The sequence below is a fragment of the Akebia trifoliata genome, chromosome 9 (genome assembly GCF_017979445.1).
Source record: "Akebia trifoliata isolate Shusen 1 chromosome 9, ASM1797944v1, whole genome shotgun sequence".
In the NCBI taxonomy this organism is placed as follows: domain Eukaryota; kingdom Viridiplantae; phylum Streptophyta; class Magnoliopsida; order Ranunculales; family Lardizabalaceae; genus Akebia; species Akebia trifoliata.
In genome coordinates, this window is record NC_141383.1 from 2,377,530 (window position 1) to 2,394,621 (window position 17,092).

The 17,092-nt window shown below is 34.8% G+C and overlaps 1 protein-coding gene across 1 annotated transcript; it reads right to left on the reverse strand.

The window, feature by feature from the left end:
• Window positions 1-8,125: 8,125 nt before the first annotated feature.
• On the reverse strand, window positions 8,126-11,082 carry LOC147394046 (cell number regulator 2-like). The gene is made up of 4 exons (XM_086453889.1): window positions 10,882-11,082; window positions 10,733-10,804; window positions 9,338-9,547; window positions 8,126-8,426 (listed from the first exon to the last, which is right to left on the reverse strand). Exons 1-4 carry the CDS (start codon window positions 10,949-10,951, stop codon window positions 8,350-8,352), a joined length of 429 nt encoding a protein of 142 aa, XP_086310015.1. The 5' UTR covers window positions 10,952-11,082; the 3' UTR covers window positions 8,126-8,349.
• Between the last annotated feature and the right edge of the window lie 6,010 nt (window positions 11,083-17,092).

The window sequence follows — 17,092 nt, forward strand, 5'->3', positions numbered from 1 at the left end:
CGTATGGACCTTTGACTGATTTATGAAATGTCGTTATGTTCGCTTTACATACTTTGACTTTGATATTTTTATATAGTGTTAGAATTTTATGGGTATATTCACTACAAACACTTACAAGTCAAACTCGTCCACTAGGGGTTTAAGGACTTGCTACATCCACTAAATGCAGTCGTGTAACCTACGAAAGTGGTTTGTACATTAGTTTTATTTTATTTTTTACTGTGATCAGGTCTAAAAAGTCATTTTTAAAATCATAATTACATAGACTTTATTAGTAAATCATACACTAAACATTCTAATTACATATAGTTCATAGTTAGTCAAGAATAATTTTTATTTTCAATTTAATTATGTAATTCGAAATTATTATTATTATTTACGTGTAATAGGAATTATTTGTGAAGTTCAAGACGAATCAGGAAAATCTGAAGTTACCACTATGATCCAAGATTCAAAATAAGACCGTTGACCAAAATTCAAGTCAGTTGACTAAAACTTTACGTGACACCATGGTCAACGGTGGCGGTGCGGTCAACGAAGAAGGTCAAGTCTCAAATTTTGTACTGAAATTTAAAGGCTGAACACCATTCGTAATAGACTATTTTTAATATTTTTTCTAAACACAAAATGTGTTCAAAACCCTAATTTTCATAGAAAACCCTAATTTGATTTATTTATAAATAGAAGATCAAACCAAGAGTTAAACTATCTAAATTTTAGAGAATTAGTTTAGTTTTTATTTTTTTTCTTTCTTAGTCTTATCAAAATTGTAAGGAGACTCTACTGGTTTCAAGTCAAAAAGTAATAAAGATAATTTCTTTCTCTCATCTCTTTTCTTTATCATGCTTTATTTATTTTATTTTTTATTTTATTGTTCTTGCAATGACTATTGACTAAACCTCTGGTAGATCGGTTGAAGAAGCTAGAGTAAGATTTGTTAGTGTTTTATTGTTCTCGTAATGACTTAATAGTTTTATTGTGATAACGTAAGTATTTATTATTAGATTAAAAATTAAATATTTTCAAAATTTTGATGGCATCTTTCTTTGATAAGTTCAAGAAGAACCATGCTCTAGAGAGAGTAGTTAATGTTTACCTAATAATCTCGTCATTAACTATTGCATACTTTTGATCTCGTTTATATTTTAACTACTTGATTTTCTGATTTATAAGCATTAATTTTGTTTAGTGGATCGAGATAAATAGATAATCAAAATTTTCTGATAAAGTTTGTTAAGGTGGATCTAATTGATCTAAACTTCTCTTTCATATTCTTAAATTTTTATTTTAGTAGTTTATTTTGGATAAATCCTCTTTTGCAAATTATTTTTAAATTACTTGTTAAAATTGAATTGGATTAGAAATTTAAAAAAAATGTACTTTGGATTAACGTTGTCTCTGTGGTTCAACCCTTGCTTGCCAAGGTTTTCTTTTGTTCTTTATTTTATCATAATCTACACCTCAAACAGTAAGCATCTCTCTCTCTCTCTCTCTCTCTCTCTCTCTCTCTCTCTCTCTCTCAAACACGTACAATGGCAACAACTAGAGTCTAGTAGAAGAAGAAGAACTCAACTCAAAGGTCTATATCTATTTTCCTCTAAAATTATATAAATCCCCCAAAAAAAAGTTTAGATCTGTTAATGGAGGACCTCAAACCTCGTTTTAGATTAGAAAAGTCTATCTGGTCAACAGATTTGGACATAATATTTCAATATTTACTATCATTGTTTTTTCAATTAATATATGTTAAAAGAAATGTAAAACAAGCATGTTGATATATGTTGAAAAACATTATATTTTTTATTTATGTTGTTCATTATGGACAAAAAAATAATATTTATTTTGCATACATATTTAGCTTTTTATTTTTATTTTTATTTTTTTAATATCGATACAGATCATTAATAGGGAGGACAATATGCACGAAACGGGTAGGAATACTGATGGGTAACGAAATGAACATGGGTTTGTCTTGATAATATTGTTTCGATGGAATCCTTGAACCAATGTATTAAATAGATATAATTTGGATTAAAATACTTTATTTCATTTCCATGAACAAATCTTCAATTTCTTTTAGTCCGTCTTCCTTTAAATTTTTTCAATTATTAAATTATATGTATTATAGGTTGTAAATCGCTCATAGAAATGTGACAAAATAATTCATTTGCAATCTTTAGACTTTAGATTCCTAGCTTTGCACGTAATGAATTGTTTTGCCAAAGATTTGAAATCTAAAACATATAATTTAATGATTAAGGGATTTTTTAAATAAAGAATGTTAAACAAAGAAAAAAAAAATTCAATGGAAGGAAGGAGAAGAGGCGCCTCTAAATGATACTATATTTATCCCTTGGTTTAAGGATTTCTTCAAAATATTGTTATTCTTGAGGCTATACGACTTATCAATGGAAAGGGTTTTCTCATCGAATGTAGAAACCTCATCCATGGATCATGTCTTGAACATATTATAATGCTTAATAAGTTTGTCCTTGAGGATGAGGCAAAGGTAACATTCTTAAGGTTTACTTGAATATATTTTTTTTATATGGTTGGTAGGATTTCCCATCCCACACCCTTTTGGGATGGGACTAGTCCTTGAGGTCGCCTGTCCTGACACAAAAGTTTTGTTTACTTGAATAGTTGAATCATGAATTTCTATAATAGAATGAAAAATAATCTTAGGGTGTGTTGGGTAACACTTCTGAAGTTTGAATGAAAGTGTCCACTTTTAAAATTCAAACCTTAGAAGTTTTATTTCCGTTTGTTTTATTTCAGATTTCAGACTTCGAAACCAAAATTCAGAAGTTTTGAACCAGTCATGGGGGGACGTTGAATGAAACTTCTTACGTCTGATTTCTTGTTTCTAGACTTCAAAAGTGTTATCAAACATAGCCTTAGTTAATACTATGTTTTTATTATTCACATCCAATAAATAGTAGGGGTACCATGTATAACCATAATATCAGGGATGTATGTGAGAAATTAAAAGAGCTTTTTTAGAAGTCAATGTAATTGTATTTACATTGTAATTCATTTGTGTTATACATTACTCACTACTTGTATGAGAGAATCTATTTAATTTTTCATTATTTAGAAAGGTTTGACCTTGATTATCGCAAGAAGGGTTGTTCAAACTAATAGTGAACATGATGTAGCAAAGTCAGAGTGTTGTAGCAATTCTCTAAGAAAATAAAAAATATCTACTTAGGGAGCTGAGGCCGAGCACAAGGGCTTTAAGTCAACACTTATATAATAACTAGTCATCAATTGGAAATGGGCAAGATGGTGATGAATTGCGATTGTTAAGACTAATAGTGAACACGATGTGTCGACTTGATTCGAGTGAAAGACTAGACCAACAAGAATACAGGAATGTTACCTTATCATTTAATAAGAAATCCAAGACAACTCAGGAAATAGTCAGTGTTCCAATTAATTAACCTTTTGCCATGTTTCAATTGGTGTTGGAGATGTAAATTGAACATGTGAAAATGTTTAGGTTTAAAAGTTGGTTCAATCCAATAAACATATCCAACATAACCGGTACTATTGATTTCTTCAAAAGGAAATCGAGGTCAAGGGGGGTCTTTTATCAATTTCAAAACATGTGATTTTCTCAAATATTAATAAAAGATCTTGATGGTTTCTTTAAAATTGTCTCTTTTGAAGATATTAAATTAGAGATATGCTATTGGCAACGCAATTTTTTACTTATTACACCTTAATTGCTTAAATTATTTATCACCCCTAATCAAAGATTAATACGCACTCTTCAAACATAATATTATGAAGGTTTCATTCATATTATAATCTTAGCTCAGATAATACTTTGTTTAAATTATGATTAAGCTTATATAAACCTTAAACCCCAAAAAAAATATTCTAAAAAAAATAATAAAAAATAGAGAGATTTATGAAAACATGCACGACTTTTGTTCTAATTACGATTTCGGTACATTGTTCATTTTATCTACGAAAACATACATACATGTCGGTACACTAAAACATACATGCATGGCGGTACACTATTCACTTTTATGCTTTTACGAACTCGTAAGTTTAAAAGTTACAATGTTCCCAAGTTAATTCCCCTTGGTTGACATCTATGTATACTATCGGCGACCTTTACATGACAATCATTCGTGATCAGCCACAATTTGCAGTGATGTTTAGGTAGTTAGTCCTCCTTTTGTTGAGCATCTGCTTCTTTGCCGAGGACCGTGCTATGACAGATACTGCCTTCTTAACCGCCATGTATGACATAGAGTGCATTGGGCAATATGATTGAGGGAGTCTCATATTTGGGATGATATTGAGGGGGGGGGGGTGGATGATCTGTAAAGTTCAGGGCATCATGTACCAATTTGGAGAATGGATGTATGCCTAGTTTTTCTGGCCCTTCTCGAGGGTATATTGTACTTTCGTTATTTTCTGATTGTTGCCTTTTTCTCTTCTCCGCTATATGCTAATTGTATCCTCCTTTCTTTTACAGTTGTTCAGTCACCATTATTTCTCGTTTTACTAGCCACAAATGCCTTCTTGGAGGGCAAATTATGCCATGGCCGTAAGCTAGCCACCCACCCTAAGAGAACATAGAAGAATCAAGGTTTGCTTGCTTAGGCTCACCTTGACTAGTGCATTCAAAGAGACGTGAGTATTTTCTTCTTTGTAGCTCGTTCATTACTTTTCTTTTATGTTCTTAACCTCTACCATCTCACTTCTAGATCCTGAATCCCCATCCCCATGAGCTTTCGTGCACTGTTTCTCAAAATCCTGATTATATCTGAGCTCGACATTTGAATTTTTAGAGGCTGATCCTCTTATATTACATCAGGGGACCATCATACGAGAGCATATCTCTTTTGAGTGTTGAGGGGAGCTATGTGTCCCTCGTAATCCTACTGAGTGGACGTGGTTGAGGATTGATGATGATGAGGTGTGAGTCGTAATTGAGGAGGTACCTTGAAAGCGATTAGTCTTCTCGGGCAATTATGATGAGTGGTTGAGTCAAGCATCAATTGGGTGCATCATTCCTCATTTTGCCATGCATCGAGGGAGTCTAGGAGTTGGGGGGGGGGTATATGTACTACACTATGAGGATCGTTGACCCCTTCCTATCCTTGGTTTCGTTGTTACTTCTGATGGTAATTCTCATTCCGTGTTTGTCAAACATTTTCCAGGATGTTGCGTCATGGGAACGGGAAGAACAGAGAGAGATGAGATTGGACATGTAGGCTTCCCGAATTGTTTTTTTTTTATAGCAAAAGCAAGTATGAATTGTCTCATCATCCAAAGATTTATGTTTTGTGATCTTCGTTGTTGTCTTGACCTATTATTGATGGTTCTTTGGAGATGCCGATTCTTCATCTCAACCACCTTTTACACCACAATGGGTAATTAAAAAATAACACAATTGTTAGTTACACATTTTATTGGGCTAATCATTTGCTACTAGCTACCATTATTCATTATTTTTTTTTCGTTTTCAATGAGCTTTTAGGAGTGATGCTTCCTACTCTCAGAGGGTCCAAACCCCTTACATCCCTAAGCCTCCCGTCGAATCGCTTCGTGTTATCGATTTTTGGCCTAGAAGACATTAGTATTTTGGTGGTGGGACCACTTGGGAGGTGTCTTGATCCACTAACCTTGGGTGTGTTGACAATTGGTTCCCGGGGTTTGACATATCCCAATTTACTTTCGTTCAAGAGGAATGATTGTTTGAGCCTCACCTAGAGCTCGAGCTTAAGCCAAAGCCCGAGCGTAGGGCTAAGCCAACAGCCCTATGGGAAAAGCTGCTTACTTCCTCGGATGATTATTTTCAAACTTCCCTATACCAATGAGACCGTCATCTACCAACGTGGGATCAACAAGGGTCTGTGTTGGGAGAAGGAATGATTTTTCGCCCCTTATATACTGTCAACAATAAATTTTATAAATATACCTCGAGATTTGTGAAATAAGATTGCCAATAATTTTATTGATTTTGATGAAAACGAGAGTACAAATCTCAATATTTTCCTCTGATTAACAGTTAAATATAAAAATAATGACATATGTAGCTTTTTTTCTTTTTAAGCTTCGCGCTTTATCGACTGAGAAAGTTGCTTTCATGGTGGTTTTGTTTGTTTTTGATCTTCTGTAAAGGTTTTTGTAGATTTTTTTTTCTCTGGATTTCGCGCTTTATCGACTGAGAATGTTTTCTTGAATTTCGAAGAAGGACTTTAAGCTTGATCTTCTCTTTAATCGGAGTCCGGATCTCTAGAAGAACTTTGCTTTGTTTCTATAGGAGGGCTTGAGAGCTTCTTCTTCTTTAGAATGGTCTTCTGAGAGAAAGCGATCCAGATCTCCTATACATGAGGGGGGCTTTGATATGTATAGACTTAAAAGATAATTTAACTTTCCAATTATGTCCTGACTTAGAGAACTTTGATTTGTTAATCTAAAGAATAAATTCGTCCAAATCCAATTTAAAAGATTCTATAGATTATTGTTGGGTTAAACTCATTTATTTGGGTGTAAGGCCAAAGATTTAATATGTGGATTACTTGAATTTGTTAGATCATGAATTTTATTTACGAAAATCCAAATCCAAATCATATGAAACTCGTCCCAATCAATGAGCCCCAAATTATACTTGTGATTCCAATTTTAATTTAAGGGACTTTTGTTAATCTAGAAAACAATGTGGACCCATTTAAATTTTGATGCCTACAAATGCCCCCTCATGGATGAATTGATGGTGGCGTAGTTGGTGACGAGGCATCCTTGATCAAGTCATATACGACTATCTTCTTCAAGTTTGGAAGGATTGGTCACGTGTCTTCACTTGCAATCCTGCGACAAGAGTAAACGAATTCATTTTTTTAATTAAAATAGTTTATATATATATATATATATATATATATATATATATATATATATTATTTTCAAAAACTTTATGAAAATATTCTTTTAAATTGAAAACATTAAATATATTCTTCTTTTAAGAAAAAGTTTTTTTTAAACTATATTTTTTTTTCCAAAAAAATATTTTCAAAATTTATATTAGAGAGATTTACCGAAATGGCGAGGCTCAAGTGTCGCACCTGTATACAACAACTCGGAAAATTGTTTGCTCACAAAAATCTGCGATTCACTCATCAAATATACTCAAGTGTATTGAATGGCATTCCTCATTTACAAAAATACCCATTCTTAGATACAAAACTACCCTTCTATGCTTGACGTGGTAAGCACTAAGGCGTCTGTGAGCATTGTGAGGAAAAGAATGACTCGCTACAACTACCTTTAAAAAAATTTGTTACTTAAACAAACTTTCTACTTTATGGACAAAGCTAGCATGACTAACTTAGTAAGATTTCAAATCTTACTAAGGGGCATCGTCATGCTCACATACATTATCAAATTGGAAATCCAACTCACAGTCCTCTACATTTTATGTATAGGAACTCATGTCCAAGACATAGAGTATAACGATTTATTTTAGGTCTGATCCAAGGTTTTGGAGGTGGATGACTACTCACTTCCATTAAACTCAAAATTTAAAATTAAAATTCTATAGTCAATTTTTTTTTTTTTTCAAAGTTTACAAAATTTTGTCCTCTACAACACTGAAGCATCAGATCATCATGTGTTTGGATACCACAAAATTGAAAATCAATGTAACGACGTTGGTCGACATTGAGAAGCAACAAACAAATGGGTTGATAACAACTTGTGAGAGTTCCTCTTCTTTAACATCAAGACCTTTTCCTCTGTTTGATGACCCGAATATGAGTCCGAGTAGTGGTCAAAGCATTCGATCGGGTTATATACATTTATAATCGGATTGGTGCTAATTTAGTACCCCTACATTAACAAGGTTAATTTGTTAATTAAAGTTTTTTCAAGTCTCTTAACACTATACAAAAAAATTCTTTCGTGGATCCCATATATAAACGTTCAACTTGATTGGTAATTTCTAGCATTAGTTGTGATACTTTTTCATGGTTTTCAATCATACTTTCTTATTCAACTCTAATTTATAAATGGATCTGTCCTTTAATTTATATTTAGGTTTAGAAGAGCAAAATGCTTTGCACAAATTTTCTTATGAGACGATCTTGCGTTGAACTCTTATATATTATGCTAACCAAACATAATTTCCAACATATTTATTACTCAATCAGACACACGAGTTCAGAAATAAATACATTTTATGTCACTCATACAGATCAGAGATCCCAACCTAGGAATATATAATGTAACCATCATATACTGTACCTACACAATCAACAACATAAATCGATCCTTTATTCTTGACCGCTCATACCATCATGGACATTAATCGGAGCTATATCGCCACTCCTACCTGTTCATACCTTGGTGGACAGTCGGAGCCATCGTCACTCCACGATTTTGTTTTTCCATATTTGCATGCCATCCTACACATTTAAATCATCAATATAAAAAATCCATTCGACACAAATGCATATCTTGATTGTAGATTGCAATAATAAATTATATGGCTCTAGATCAAAATTTAATGTAGGAAAAAAAAAAAGTTCAGCCAACCTTTATATAAGATTTCAATGATAATTAAATAAATTATTTCAGGATTGACCTAACCTCAAGCTTCCCCAAACATAATACATGCGTATATATAATCACGTTTGATCGGGTTAGATGTTTCAGATTGGGCTGATTTTTTTGAGGATGATTTTCTAATCATAAAGATCATCCTCACAAAAAATCAAGTCAATCCGAAACTTCTAACACATATTTTTAAAAATGATTGTTATTATATTGTTTTTACTTATATCCCATGATCCACCTCCATCTATATATACGATTAGGAGCGTTTAAGGGACATAAGTAAAAACAATTATGTTTTAAAATATGGGTTAGAAGTTTCAGATTGAGCTACTTTTTTGTGAGGATGATGTCTTTGACGAGAAGATCACCCTCACAAAAAATCAGCCTAATTTGAACCTTCTAACCCCATCAAAAGTGATTTAGAATCTGGATTGTCGATTTTTACTAATAATTTGTAAATCATCTTGAATGAGAAAATCATCCTCTCAAAAACTCAGTCTAATCTGAAACTTCTAACTCATAGTTTGAAAAATGGTTGTTTTTTTTACATATGTCCCTTGAAACACCCCCCCCCCCCTCTATATATATTGCTTTGGCGGGCCTCACGTACTATCCTACCCAGCATATGTACAACATTAAATAATCACTTTTTGGTGGAGGGGCATATAGAGATTCAAAGTCATAATTTGTTGAGTAAACCCAGTCACTCTTGCCATCTCAACTAACCCCTAGTGGGTGTAATAAATGCATATATAAATACCTATGGACATGTCGAATCCGTGGCCTTTGAGCTCTCTATACTCTTGACATAAGGCACACTGCTCGCAACAACAATGAATGACGCAATCACCGCACGTGTTCTTCTTCAAGTGATATTGCCCGCTTAGTTTTGATCGATAGAACCACGAGTATATGCAAGAGCAACCCGCAAAGCAGATTATTGCGTAAAGGGCTCCGCTTACACCACAGGCTACACCCATGTATAAAAAAATTAGTCTTGAACTAATAATTATATTATTTTAATTTGCACAAAAGTAGGAAATGTTCTATTACCATGCAAAATTTATTATAACACACTTAAATAAAGATTTGGAAACTTCAATTAATCCAAGGCATGGTTCTTTCAAATAACCCCAAAGCAAATAAAGAAATGGAACAATTGAATGGAAATGGAACTCTTGAAGTAGGGGGAATTTTGACGACCATAGAAAGATTATTGTCAAAAAGCATTGAATATTGGATGATTTACCAAAACAGGCACTGAAAATTGAAATATCCTTTTTGAAATTAGAAATATTTCTTTAAAGTGGGAAACAATTCACTGTTTTATAAAACAGACCTTTTTAAATTGTTTTACTGGAACTAAAATAGGGAAAGTATTTACGGTTCATAAAAGAGAAAAAAGGTTTTACTATTCAATTAAAAAATTTACCCTTTTGATGATAATAAAAATACTTTTCGAAAAAAGTAATTTAACATTTTCGGAATTAAAATGATTAGTGTGCAGTTTTGGTAATTTTTTAATTTTACTTTGATTGCTGATTTTGTAACTCTACCTGACAGGGTGACTTAAAAACTCACCCACCTGACATGGGCAAAGAACCGTAGATTCTTTCCTACGGGATACACAACTGACCTAACCAACCTGCCATATGCAGTTGTGTATCTACAATTCTTTGCGCATGACATGTCTGTGAGATTTTGAGTGACGCTGTCAGGTTGAGTTACAAAATCATTAGTCTTTTACTTTTGATAATTCTCTCTTAAATATTTTCATATTCACAAAGAGTCATGATAATCTGATTACCCCACGTGGCAAACTCAATCGATTACCTGACCCGAGAAGTTTGAGAACCGTAGATTTGCATTCCTCGGGATATGAAGTTCCCTTGAGATACACTTTTTTTAATGGGGAAGTGTAGCCGTGTATCTCAAGGAGGGCAGATCTACGATTCCGAACTTGTCCCGTTAGGGTAGTTGATTGAGTTTAACACGTGGGATAGTCATCAGATTATCACGATTGATTCGCAAAACGTGAAATAGGATGTGGAAATTATAAGATTTGACAGGTTATCTGCCACCCAACATCCATGCTTGGTGTGTAATAAATTTTTTTTGGTGTGGCAATATAAATATTTCTTTGTTCAATGCTTACAAGTTGATCCTTTATCGACAATCTCTGCAATCTGACCAAAAGTAATGCATGGGCAACAGCATGTTACAAGACCTGCAAAGTAGTTGACACATTAGAGAGAGAGAGAGAGAGAGAGAGAGAGAGAGAGAGAGAGAGAGAGGGATAGATACAGTTGGGAACATCGTCGAAACAATCGCAGAGGCCAGTGGACCAAGGTTGAATTTGATCTGTGGAGCTCATTGGGATGCCTGTTGTAGGATATGGTGCTATAGGTGGAGTTGATGTCGAGGGCTTCTGAGTTTTGAGAGAGAGAGAGAGAGAGATGTGACGATGAGTGTTGTGGCACTCTGCAGAGAAGAAATGTGAGTCAAGTTGGAATTAAATAGAAGAAGAATAAAAGGATAATGTTTCAAATCTTTATCAAAAAAAAAAAATAATGTTTCAAATCTTTATCAAAAAAAAAAATAATGTTTCAAATCTCAACAGCCAAACGCGTCTCATCTTTAGTACGCTTGCCTAGTTGCCTCTTACTGATTCCGAGTTGACTCATCCAAGTCATCTCGATCGTCTTGTACAAATCACGAGTTTTAAGTTTTTAAGGGCTTCACAATTGCATGATTTTTATACCTTTGTTCAAGTTGTGTTAGAATTAGTTATTAAGATAACCACAATCAGATCGGATTGGATATTTATCGAATCTCAATAGTAGGATTCAAATTTAATGTGAGGGATAAGATGAAAGCCCATTTGATAAACAAAATCCAAATATAGTCGTTCCCTAATACTTGAAAAAGAAAAACTCAAATTTTACTCGAACTTTACCTAGACCTTGAAACTCTTGTACACCTCTCTCCTTCTCTCTCTAAAAGAAATTATGAAAAAAATATCTCAAAAGACATTTTTCTTTTATATAGATAAATCTATTTTTAATGAGTTCATTTAACTCGTTATTGATAAGATTTGATGCCATGTGTACAATAAAATTCTATGCTAAGCTGATTGGCCAACGGCATGATGCCATGTGTACAAACATCAAGTAAAATCCAGGCCTTAATAATAATGATAACATGTGACATGTGTTACAATCGTCGATCTGCACTTTATATATCTTCATAAAAATACAGTTGTGTATACCAAGGAATGTAAATTTCTAGCACATATCACGCAGAGGAATCGATTGAGTTTGCCACGTGGAAAGTCATTTATTCACGATTCTTCAAAATAAAAAAAATAAAAATTTCTCCAGCAATTTTTCGTTGACTTAGTAATCACTCATTCTATCTTTAATACACTTGGCATCATGCCAGTTTAGAAATTTAAGTGAAAGGTATGAATTTCGACTGGACTAAATCTGGTAGTTGTACGTCTTTATTGGGAGACCGGGAATCCGACTTTGACGTTTACCTACGTTGTGGAGGACATTCTTATTGACTAGAAATTACTGATAAAAAACAATACATATCCTCTGATAAAAAGAATATTTTCTTCCCACAGAAAGGGTAATGTTAAAGAGACTCTCAACTATTATCAAGGACAACCAATCATATTCAAATATATTTTTTTTTGTATTATATAGGTTAAAAGTTTCAGAATGATCTTTATGTCAAAGAGATTACCCTTATCAAAAATCAATCTTTTCTAAAATTTCTAATCCCATGAAAATTAGTTTATAAAAAAAAATGAACAATTTATGATTCTTGAAATTATTTTTGATGGGATTAGAAATTTATAATGGGCTGATATTTTATAACGATGATCTCTTCTCACCATAGATACCATCCTCACCAAAATTAACTCATTCAGAAACTTTTAACTCATATAAGACAAAACTATTTGATCATGGTGGGGTGCCTTTAACATTACTCATCTTTATGACCTCTCACTTTTGGACAAGCTTGTTCCATAGAAAAAATCTAGGTGAAGGGCCCATAGTCTAAAGAATTGTTGAGATGTAATGGGATTCTCAAGAAAAATGTATTAATTTCAAGAAAAAAAACTATATTAATCCCTAAAAACTTGTATGAGGTAAAATATAACTTGGCATCTAGGTCGTACACGTGTCCAAAGGGTATACAAGTGCAAAGCACACCCTTTCGTCCAACCTAGACTATGTAGGACGAAGGAAGTAGTCACAAACACGACACATGATAATCTAATCTCGCTCAAGAGTTTGGTAGAATCCTAAGGGAGCTCTAGCCAATTTTAAGGGAAGTAAGCCGCCTAGTATGTAGTGGAAGATATTTTTCATACAACATCAAATAGACACGTGGCACACAAGGGACATGTTCATCGATCCCTGAAAGGTAAAGAGAATCCAACCTATCAGTATTCACTTCTTGACAAGGTCAAAAGAAGGAAAGTTGGACGCCCAAGCAGTTTGACTTCGAAACTCGGAATAATGTGTCAGAGAACGGAGGAATGATTCAGCCAAATCGAATCCCTGAGAATCAGGAATTCGATCATGTTCGTGAGAATCAGAGGAAATTCCTAATTAAAAGGGATAATTAAATATGAAATAAGGGACAATTACATTCCTAATAAAGAGGAATCACTATAATGGAAAGGAAAAAAATTAGGGAAGATTAGAGGATAGAGATCCCTATAAATACAAAGCGTAGGAGCACGAAAAAGGTACATAATTCTTCCTGCATAACCCCTTGAATAATTTTTTGTACTAAGATTTTGATTTGGGCGCCGGAGATGGTCAATCATCCAGTAGAAATCTTAAGACAGTGCAAGTTTTTACATCTACAATTTGACATTGCCCTTGAAAATCGTTACAAGGAGAAATGACCAACATGGTAAAAACAAGACGTGAAGGAATTGGAAAGACAACAAATCCTGCACCAGCAAACCCTCCACCCGATCGATAAAACCTAATGTAAGAAATGCACCACTTGTTGACTGAGATAAGGATAAAGATGTGACAAGGGCTTGAATGGAAAAACAAGAAAATCTTGGCAATGAGAAGAGAAAATGAAGCGTTGCCACAAATGTTGGGTGAAGGTACCGAGATAGAGGAATAACCCAGGGGTGGGGAAGGCAGGTAGAGACCTCTACCTCCTACAATGGAGCGAACCAAAGTTGAGCGTATTGTTAACTCGTTAGGCATAAGGAAGTTCCGAAGATCGAAATCCCATGATAAGGAAATAGGTAGAGGAGTTGCAAAGAATAGACGAGGAAAGAATTCAGAGTGTCAGACTTGAAGTGTAATTGGGGAGAACTTAAGAGGTCATCATTTTCGCCTATGATAATGGCAACTAACATTCTAAAGGCATTCCATCCTCCAAAGTTCAAAACATTTGATGGAACAAAGCATCCGATATAGCACGTTCTCCACTACATGAATCAAATGTTAGACAAAGAGAAACAAAATCCTAGACAAAGAGAAAGGAAACCTGGTTTTATGACAAAGAGTTATTGAACAACAAAGAATTTGATAATCAAATAAATTTTTTTTTGTTGAGTATTTTCATATCAAGTTGTATATGATTGTCATGTGCTCCCAAACCACAGATGTTATTAAAAGAAGAAGAAGTGGAAGAGAAAAGGAAGAGGGGATAGGGGAGAGGGGATAGGGGAAAGAGAGATTACTCATGCCTAGTAGAAGAGAAGACGAATGTGTGTTGGCTATGCTTACCAATTTTTAAGGAAGGAGGAAATGCAGGCATGTTGGCTTCCACAAATTTTTGGGGAGATTTTTTACCTACAAAACATTTTGGTACTTTCGAGGTTTGTTTATGATTTTTTACGAGTGAGCCCTATATCATATGCAATTTTTTGGGGTTCTATGGAAGAAACAAGCAAGGCCTACATTAAAAATATATACATCCTTTAGTCCGTACACTGTTACAGACCATCACATTTTAAATTTTGTGTGCCAACGTATCACTCTTCTCTTTTGTTTCATTTCCTCTAGTTTTTATTTCCTATTTCCTTCTATTTTTATTGTGATTTTGGGGCTATCGAGTTGATTCTTGATCGAGTGAGGTTTGAGCGTGTAGATTTGTCAGCTATGGTGAGTCTGAACTTTGATTGCTTGAGGAGTGCTTTTTATGCTCTTTGGTTTTTCTTCTCCAATAAAGGTTGTTCATCTTCTCCTTTTTAGATGCATTTTTTTGAAAAACTTCTATCGCAAGCCCACTTGTCTTCTTTCTTTTGAACATGATATTTTGAACAAGAATTTTGCCTTTTCATACGTATTGTTGTTTCATTCTTGCTCTTTGGAAACCTTTATCGCATGTTCATAGGCTATGTCGATCTTTGTTCTTTATTTGACTTAGGACACTTGCTATGTCGATCTTTACTTTTTATTTGAACTTAGAACACATAAGGGCTACTTTGAATAGTGGGACTTGTTCCATGGGTATAGGCGCAATCAGGTTGAAATGGATTTTAGGTGTAATTGAGTAGAAGTAGTTATGTCGACTGTAGAATGTGTTTTAGGTTCTTGGATTGGTTTTTATCATCGAAAAAAAATGGGTTGGGAAATACTTTGGTGGGTTTTTATTGGGTATTCGGATAAGTTGGGTCGAGTTGAGGTAAGCCTTTGTAGACTTTTGGGAGAATGATAGCTAGATGAATTCGTTAATGTATGGTCATTGGAAGAGATGGGTCTTTTGGTTTCAACTGAGTTCTTAGATTGGTTTATCGGGTTTGGAATGCGTCAAGATTGGGTTGATAAGATTTTGAATGGATCTTTTTGGTTTGAGTTGGTTCTGGGGTAAGGTAAGTTGAACTAGGGGTTTGGTTAGGTTGGTTAGGGAAAATATTGAGTTCTTGACATGGTTTTGGGTTGGGTCTTGATTTTTGGTTATTGTAGGGTTGACCCGGGTGTTGGATTTAGTTTAGGCATTCAATTAATATTTATTGAATGGTCGGGTGTCTATGTATATGGTGTGTACTCGAGGGAGTAAAGTGGTTCTTATTTGCAAGGCTGGGAGTAAACCATCTGTGAGAGCACAGTATGAGCGCGAGGTTCGGGCACCACCTATGGAGGAGATGATCCATTTTGATGATTCTTTAGCAAGTAGTTCATCATCCAGGAGTGAAGCTAAGGTTAGTACTTCACAGCATGAACCCACTGCTTGATATGCATCTCAAGGTAGCAGAGGTGGTGGAGTTGAGAGTGTTGTTGGCAGAGGCAGTAAAATTGATAGATGTCAAAGCAAAGGAGTAGAGAGAGTGTTGGATACCACTCTTTTGACCTGGTTGAGTGGTCATATTTCTATGTATGTGCGGGTGGATATGCCTATTGTCACGAGGACAATGTTACAGGTTAAAATTTTTCTTATTTTAATTACTATTCTTACCCGTGATGGCACTAGAACCACTCTAGTCTCAGTATTTTCACAATCACACACACAACAGGTTAAGGCAACAGCCCAATTTCTTTACTGCACAGATTAAGGGAGTATACAAACTCAGCCCATTATCTTCCTCATGACAATGGAGGTTATTTTTACAACAACTCTATCAAAATTGCTCAGTGACATCACATGACACCTGTCCAAATCTAGGAAGTAAGCTTACAACAGCTCACATGTGTCCTCTCAAGGGAGAGGCCACATGGCTAACTAACCAACTCCTCGAGCCACAAGCTTGACACCTGTTTTTCTTAGGCCTGTCAATGGATAGCCGAAATCCGAATTCGAATTCGAAAAATCAGATATTATCCGAAATTTTCGGATATCGAATTCGGATTCGGATAGTTTTCAATATCAGATAGCATTTCGGAGACGAATTCGGATATATGTGAATTCGAATTCGATAATATCCGATTCGAAAATACTAATATTAATAAATAAATTTTATTTTAATTTTTATTTTAGGTTAGAACTTAGAAGAAGAATCGAAGAAGTTCTGTAGAACAGAACTCAGCTCTCAGCCCGACAGCAGCCGACCGCCCTCATCATCGTCTTCGACCCTCAGGCCTCATCGTCGTCTTCGACCTTCATCGTCATCTTCAACCCCTTCAACCCTCATCGTCTTCACAGGTCTCATTGTCTTCAACCCTCATCGTCGTCTTCGACCCTCATAATCATCGTCTTCGACCCGTTTAAGCCTTTAACCCTCATCGTCTTCAACCCCTTCAACCCTCATCGTCTTCACAGCCCTCATTACCTTCAACCTAGGGCTGTTAACGGATACATATCCGATCGTCTTCAACCCCTTCAACCCTCATTCTCTTCAGCCGATAACAGTAGTCACCGTCGAAATCTTTCTCAGCGGCTCACCTTCTTCATCGGCGTCCATTGACAGGCCGAATCAGCGTCAGAGTCTCTTTGCCTCTATTTCTCTCTCACCGATAATGCCTTCTAATGACAGAGTCTGTAGACTAGCCTATTCAAGCATCGGATCCGAAGTTCCTGCTGGAGACCG